Below are 8474 nucleotides of genomic sequence, written 5' to 3' on the forward strand. Positions count from 1 at the left end.
TGCATTGTATGGGACCTGGGCATGGTGTAAATGGTATGGAATAAGGGGTGGAGAATGTGCTGGTTTTGGCTGAGAAGGGGTTAATTCTCCTCACTGTGGGGGTCGGCTACCTTTCCAGCTTCCCGCACTCTGCAGTGTGGCAGGGGGCTGGGAGGGGCAGGGCCATCCATGGTGGGGGCGGCTGACCCCGACTGGCCAATGGAATGTTCATTCCATACCATGTGACACCATGACCAGTATATTAAGGGGGGGCAGTTTGTGGCTCTGGAGCGGCCCGGCGTCAGGTCGGCAGGTGGTGAGTGGCTGCATCACGTCTGGTTTGTTTCGGCGGTTCTTTCCCTTCCCCCCTCCCCCCGGGGCTTTGCACCTCTCGTTTTTCTCCTTTCTATTGCATTTCTGTTGTTGTTTCTTTTAATTTTAATTATTAAACTGTTCTTATCCCAGCCCACGAGCGTTACCCTTCTGATTCTCTCCCCCATCTACCGGTGGGGGAGTGAGCAAGTGACTGCGTGGGGCTGAGCTGCCAGCTAAACCACGACATCTACCAACGACTGCGATGGGGTGGTAATACTAAGGTGCAGAATCAACCGACTACAGATAAATCTTTGCAGGTGCTTGGCTAATGCTTTATTTCAAATTTGTTTCCTGTCCTTTGGCTTACTCCCTTTCCAATGAAGGTTGAGAGCAATGCCAAATCTCTGGATTTCACCATGAACCTTGCAATTTTTTCCTGTATTGATGCTAAAATTCCCATCTTCAAGATTTTAATCAACTGAAAAATTTCAGCTTTACTTTCTGGGAAAAAAATGCATCTTGAATATGGGAATTAAAAAAAGACAAGTCTTGAAAATGTGTCCTCACAATAGCAATAAAAGGCAAAAGGTGGACAGGAAATACGAAAACTGTGGAAAATGTTTGATTTCTTAAATCTTCTGACCTGAAGCTACTCTCAGGATCTAGGATGGTCTCAAAAGGAGTTGAATTCTTAAGGCTGGAGATATTAGGACTTTATATATCAATCACCAATGAGGCCAGATGAGAGTAATCATTTTGTGTGACATGGGTCTAACCTTTTTTTGATCATATGACTGAGAAATAGCTTGCTGCCACTTGCCCTTAGGGCTCGTGCATCCACACTTTTTAGGGGTGACCTACTTGAGAGGAATTTTGTGCAACTTATTAGCTTCTCCTGAGCAACTTGGATATTTCATTTCCTTTCTCCTTTTCTTTGATACCAAAATGACAGCATTAGTCTTTTGTCCTCTCTGAATCACAAACTGTAAGTGGGTTTTATTTTTCTTTTTGGTGTGGGGACTGGGTTACATATGGAAAATGTATTTTGTTTTGTAATTAATTAAAAACAGCCTTTGGGAAGTTGGCGATCCAGGTCTTTATTTATAAGAGAGCATATCTCTGTGTTTTGTTTATGACTCACTCCTACTTCTTGCATTGTAACTTGGGTTTGTTTACGCAAGCTCTTTGCTGGATCTAAGCAACATGGTGGTATAAAAGCCAATAATTTATGTTCTCCAGGAGGGGAGGACAGCGGGTGAGGTTTGTATGCTGAATCTGTCATAGCCCATAGTGAACAAGAGGAGATTCTACCACTTGATGGTTTCTGGTTATCTACAGAAAATGCTACAATAGCAACTTTACTTAAACTACTGCTAGAAGATTAGCCTGTTAGACATGAAGGGAGTAATAACCCCTAAATGAACCTTTCTTGAAATCTTGGCTGCTCTGGAAACTTCAAGGATTTCAAACACAAATGACTGCTTGACAGTCATGTGTAAATTAAGTTTGCAAGTAGATGTGGGCTGAGGTTAATTTAGTGGGATATTTTATTCTTTACTGAAAAGAAATTCTGAACTCCATCATTTCTTTTTCAGCAGCGCAGAACAGATAGGAGTGAAAGGGAGCACCAGTTATTGCAATAGCAGAATTAATACATTCTGTTTCTCTCACAAAGGGGTAGTTACTTATAAACCATGTGAAAATCCTGAACTCTGAACAGATGCCACGTTCGGTAAAGGACAATGAGACAATTTAAGAAAAACAAGCAAGGTCTTATGTCCTAAGCAAAGGACCAGGAGCCAAGAAATGCTGGGTACTCTTTCCAGCTCTGACAATGACTCACAATGTGAACTTGGCAAGAGACTTTGGACTTCATTCAGATCTAAAGTAAGCAATCTGAACCAGGAGTAAGCTTACTTCAGGGGCCATTAAAGTATATTATATGACTGAGTAGTTTCAGCTAGTATCCATGGAGATGATAGTAAAGAAACTCAGGCAGATAATGAATTTGCCACAGGTGAAGTGACCCACACAGCTTGTCTGTGCCCACTAGTGTCAGTAACAAACACTTTTCATACTGACTGGCATCCATGGCAAGAATTAAAGGCCAGGATGAAGACGTCAGGAGTATATGTTTGGGGTATAGAAAGTTTAATAGTTACAGTGAGCCAATGTGACAGCTATGCTAAGCAGCCCTTCCTTCCCTCCCATTAGAGGTTTAGAAATGAGAATGAAGCAAACCCATGGTAAAACATTGCTGTAGAAAAGCTTTGTTACTTTAGAAGAGGGGAGAGCTTAGAGAAATCTCTGAGGACTACTTAAGAGTCAAAGTTGTGTTTTAATTTAGGACAGTAAAAAAGGAGGTAACAGCAATTCTTCTGGGACTGTAATAAATAATCTTTTAACCTTCTTATAGTTTCTTTTCTATGCAGAGTCCTTTCTCACAGCCATCACTTCTTCAGCAGTCAGATTCAGCCTATTGAGCTTGAAAGCAACTAGTCTTCATGACATTGAAAGCAGGCAAAGGAGGGTTTCCATTCACTGTTGTTTGACCCACACCGTTTCTGTTCTTTTCTCCCAACAGCCAGCCCACCACTGAAAAAAAGGTTCAAGCGCTCTGAAATTGAAGCAATCCAGTGCGAGGTGCGCAAGATGTGCAACTACACCAAGATCCTGTCCACGAAGAAGAACCTGGATCATGTGAACAAGATCCTGAGAGCCAAGAGACTGCAGAGACAATCAAAGACAGGCAATAATTTTGTCAAGAAGAGGAGGGGTCGTCCTCGGAAGCAACCCCTCTCTTTTGATGAAGACTCCAGAGACCAAATGCCCATTCTGGAAAAATGCATTGACCTTCCCAGCAAAAGAGGTCAGAGACCAACACTCAACCCTTTGATATTGGAGAAAGCAGCCACTCAAGATACAATCATGGCCACCATTGAGGCTGTCATACACATGGCTCAAGAGACACCACCTCCACCACCTCCTCTCCCTCCTCCCCCTCCTCCGCCCCCTCTCCCTCCACCCCGGACTTCCCGGGTTGGGAAAAGGAAAAGCAAGTCCCCACAGGAGGAAGAGGAGGATGTGAAAGTGAAGCGGCACCGGAAAGGCAGAGGGAGTGAAAGTGAAGGCCTTCCCTAAGGCCAGCGCACCCTGTCAGATGTTGGGTGCTGGTAGTGGGGCATGCTGGGACTGAGGGGCTGGAGGCTGCAGCACCAGACTCACTCATCCCTTTGGTGGCTGGAATCCATCGCAGAGAGCTGTGCCAGCTGAGGTTCACATCTTCCTCTTCATCGCTTTGGCCCCAGCCCCCCCCCCCCCCCCCCCCCAGGAAAGAGGGGGAAAGGGTGCAGGAAAGGTGGGGGGTAAGGAGGGGGGTGGGGGTGTCAAAGTTGAGGAGAGCATCTACTTCGCAGAGTTTTCAAAAACTAATGAGCATCTCAGCATTGCTGTTCTCATACCATACCCAGAGGCAGGAGGTTGTGCTCGCAGAGAGCTGAATGTTGTCACTAGGGCTGTATGCTTGACTCCAATTCTGTTTGTTGGGCTAGGTGAAGCTAAGAGTAACCATACCATAGTAGGAATCACTGTCAAAAAAAAAAAACAAAAAAAAAAAACACAAAAAAAAAACCAACAAAAAATAGTGTAATTTTCTCATCTCTGATCTTGGTTATAATCTGTTTGAATTTTTTTTCCAGTTTTATATACCTATCAGGCTTTGGGGCAGCATAACCTAAAATGCCTGACTCCTGCTAGAACTATATATTTCTTTCTCATTTACTTGCCTAGTTACATCTAGCTGCAATATAGGCAATAGAAAAGTAGAGCCTTACACACGCGCACCCTCATTCTGCGTGCTATCCCAAGGAACAGCGGAGTATCACAGCATTTAAAATAAGGCGTACATAGATATTCAGTTACAATAGCACATTTCTATGAAGCAACTTGGTATTTTCAATGGCATGTGAAAAAGGGATCATCCATCAACCAAGTTGTTTTGATGCTTGGTACATGTGTGCAGAGAACAGCAAGATACTTCTGGGGAATAGTTATAGTAAACATGAACAAAATCACCAGAAAAAGAATATTAAAAAAGATTTTTAAAAAGGACAGAAAAAATAGAGAAAAAAGACAGGGCCCAAACCTACCAGTTCTTACCACTTGCAATTCCAAGTGAAATTAATCAGAAACCCAGGATCTGAATAATTTACATTGGGTAGCAATGCCTTGATAGGTTCTTTTAAAAAAATATATAAATTAGATTGTTTTAAAAAATAGAGAACAAAACCCTGTGGAAAATAGGTTCTTTCTTTGCAATTATTTCTTAAAAAAGAAAAGGAGTAAGTGTTCTTATCTAAAAAAAAATTGTTCAAAGGGTATCACCACTGCAATTGTATTAATGCCACTTTGGACATGTTCTCCAAGTTGTGGGTTGTGGTTGCCTTAATAAACTAAAAAAAGTTCGGTTTTTTCTTTACATAATGTAATTATAAAGCTCTCAGTCTGCATGAATGCAAACTGTGTGATAAATTGTCTCTTTAAATGGTCAGTTCAAATTGTACATTTCTCATTTGAGTTGTACATCAGCCATTGATTTAACTTGGGTAAAATAGTCAAGCTGCATTTCCACAGCCTAATTAAAATTTTTAAAACAAAGACTGTGAGACTGTTCCACTGCAGTAACAATGCTTTTAAAAAAGAAGTCAGTTGTTGAAATTTGAAATAGGTACTTTCAACTTTATTTCATTTTTTTAAAGTCCTTCAGTATGCTCAACACCTGGCATGGCAAGATGAATATTAAAATGGGACGGGGGAGGGGAAATTCCAGTAAGGAGCGGGGACTGGAATTATTTAATGATTCACAAGCTAACTGCTATTCCCTTTATTGGGAAATCTTTGAACTGGCTTATTGCCGAGGAAACTTCAAATAGCATGACACTAAAAAAAACCAAACCAAGAAACCCAACAAAAAAAGTCCCCACAAAAAAATTTGTGTTTCTATTCTGTTATTTATTTACAAAAATCACATCAAGACTATGGTGTTAAAGGGACACTGTAAACATACAGCTCATTATTTTTAGAGACTGATTTTTCTTCTGTGGTAGCAACTTAGCTTATTAAAACTGAATGCATTTGGGGTTTGGATTGGGCTGGGGGACTGGGAGAAGGGTTGTTGGTTTTTTTTTTAAAGGCTGGAACAAATCTTGAGATCCCATCTCCTTAAAACTGATAAGAGGGATTGCAAAATTCTGTTTCCAATTTGTTTTGCATCATTCATCATACTCATTTGCACTTTTTGTTTTCCAGTTAATGCAGCTTAGAAATAAACTGGCCAGTTGTGCATTCTTTTACAACCAGTTTTGCTTTTCAGTTCTGAAGTAGCATGGTGTTATTGACTGAAGTTGTAAGCCTGCAGAAAAAAACGCTTAAGCCTTCTCGAGTTCCTCCCTTCTTCCTTAAAAAACATTGGACTGAGGCTTAGTTGATTCAGAAATCTTGTTTTTCCATCCTTTGGGCCTGAAAGTAGGTGACAGTGTTGCTTAAAATGCAAGAAAAACTATAAGTTTGGTATTCCAGGCAGTTTATAAGCCAGACAACAACTTATCCTTAGTTTTATCTTCAGTGATCTCTTTATTAGCACTGAAGGACCTTTCAATGTGTAGCAAGTGGAGCAAAGGTCTGAAAGGACCAAATTCTGTCATTAAATGCCCATCATGGCTTCAAGATGTATTGGACATTACAGAGTGCCGATAAGGGAAAACCCCCAACCACTTGTGTCTCCAAGAGCTTCATACTGCCAGTTTATTGAGCCCTTCAGTATTAAATTTTCTGTGAAGCACCTTGCATGGTTTTGAGTAACTGTCACACACACACCCCCAAAAAAAACTAACAAAAAAAGTGTTGTGGTTTAGCGGCAGCTCAGCCCCACACAGCCGCTCGCTCACTCCCCCACCGGTAGATGGGGGAGAGAATCAGAAGGGTAACGCTCCTGGGTTGGGATAAGAACAGTTTAATAATTAAAATTAAAAGAAACAACAGTAGAAATGCAACGTAAAGGAGAACAACGAGAGGCGCAAAGCCCCGGGGGAGGGGGAAGGCAGGGGAGAGGGGGAACGAACCGCCGAAACAAACCGCATGCGCCGCAGCCGCTCGCCGCCCGCCGACCCGACGCCGCGCCGCCCCCGCGCTGCCACTGCCCCCCCTCAATATACTGGTCATGGTGTCACATGGTATGGAATGAACCTGCCATTGGCCAGTCGGGGTCAGCCGCCCCCACCATGGCCCTGCCCCTCCCAGCCCCCCCCGCCACGCGGCAGAGCGCGGGAAGCTGGAAAGGTAGCTGACCCCCACAGTGAGGAGAATTAACCCCTTCTCAGCCAAAACCAGCACATTCTCCACCCCTTAGTCCATACCATTTACACCATGCCCAGGTCCCATACCATCCAATACAACCTCACCCACCACCACCCCTCCCCTTCCCATCCTTTAACATAATACACAGACATCATTCCCTTAGTTCATGGATCTTCCCTGTAAAATGTCCATTAAAATGTCCATTGAGTTCACCCAGTCCATGACTCTGGGCTCCATCTGTTGTATCAGGCTTTCCGGGTGGGAGAGATGGTGTGTGTGGCATTGGGTTGCTGCATACCGAGTCAGTCATCGTTCCATCACTGCTGCACGGCTTGTTTCATAGTTGATCTTCCATGGGTTGGGAGGCTCGTACTCTGATATCATTGATACAACACAGAGGTGACACACAGTATTATATAGCAGTTTGCATTGTGCCATTCAGTTCATTGACTGTTTTCACCCAAAATCAAATCCCCTTGAGGCACACATCGGATTTCTCCATCCTCCCGCATCACCCACCAAGTGCACCCAGGTCCTCGAGCAAAAGCAATCCCACGAATGGGTTTGCCTTTGCCGGAGGCAGGAAGAACCCAGACTGTTTTGCCCAGCATACTTTTTGTGTGCACTACAGGGACTCTATCCCCTTCCACAGTATGTAGGATTTCTGACTGGGCAGGGCCAGCTCGGTTGGCAGATCCCCTCGTGTTGACTAACCACGTGGCTTTTGCTAAATGTGTATCCCAGTGCTTGAATGTTCCACCCCCCATTGCTCTCAGTGTAGTTTTTAACAGTCCATTGTACCGTTCAATTTTCCCAGAGGCTGGTGCGTGATAGGGGATGTGATACACCCACTCAATGCCGTGCTCTTTGGCCCAGGTGTCTATGAGGCTATTTCGGAAATGAGTCCCGTTGTCTGACTCAGTTCTCTCTGGGGTGCCATGTCGCCACAGGACTTGTTTCTCAAGACCCAGGATAGTGTTCCGGGCAGTGGCGTGGGGGACAGGATATGTTTCCAGCCAGCCAGTCATTGCTTCTACCATTGTAAGCACATGGCGCTTGCCTTGGCGGGTTTGTGGGAGTGTGATATAGTCAATCTGCCAGGCCTCCCCATATTTATATTTCAGCCATCATCCCCCATACCACAGAGGCTTTACCCGCTTCGCTTGCTTGATTGCAGCGCACGTTTCACATTCATGGATAGCCTGTGCAATAGCATCCATGGTCAAGCCCACCCCTCGATAACGAGCCCATTTGCGTGTTGCATCTCTCCCTTGATGGCCTGAGGTGTCATGGGCCCACCGAGCTAGAAATAGTTCACCCTTATGCTGCCAGTCCAGATCCACCTCAGCCACTTCAATCTTGGCAGCCTGATCTACCTGCTGGTTGTTCCGATGTTCTTCAGTGGCCCGACTCTTGGGGACGCGAGCATCCACATGCCGTACCTTTACAACCAGGTTCTCTACCCGGGCAGCAATATCTTGTCACAATGTGACGGCCCAGATGGGTTTGCCTCTGCGCTGCCAGTTGCTTTGCTTCCATTGCTGCAGCCAGCCCCACAAGGCATTTGCCACCATCCAGGAGTCAGTATAGAGATAGAGCACTGGCCACTTTTCCCGTTCAGCAATGTCTAAGGCCAGCTGGATGGCCTTTACCTCTGCAAACTGGCTCGATTCACCTTCTCCTTCAGCAGTTTCTGCTACTTGTCGTGTAGGACTCCATACAGCAGCCTTCCGTCTCCGGTGCTTCCCCACAAGGCGACAGGACCCATCAGTGAACAGGGCATATTGCTTCTCATCTTCTGGCAGTTTGTTATACAGTGGGGCTTC

General features: G+C 44.5%; 1 protein-coding gene across 1 annotated transcript in view; it reads left to right on the forward strand.

Moving 5' to 3' along the window:
• The window catches only part of LOC142049886 (SET-binding protein-like), a 351156-nt gene extending 344415 nt beyond the window's left edge, over positions 1-6741 (forward strand). The window contains exon 5 of the mRNA XM_075078048.1: positions 2879-6741. Within this exon, the coding sequence (XP_074934149.1) occupies positions 2879-3435 (557 nt within the window). The 3' untranslated portion in view covers positions 3436-6741. The remainder of the gene's footprint in view (positions 1-2878) is intronic.
• The last annotated feature ends 1733 nt before the right edge of the window (positions 6742-8474 follow it).

This window comes from Phalacrocorax aristotelis, chromosome W (genome assembly GCF_949628215.1).
Source record: "Phalacrocorax aristotelis chromosome W, bGulAri2.1, whole genome shotgun sequence".
In the NCBI taxonomy this organism is placed as follows: domain Eukaryota; kingdom Metazoa; phylum Chordata; class Aves; order Suliformes; family Phalacrocoracidae; genus Phalacrocorax; species Phalacrocorax aristotelis.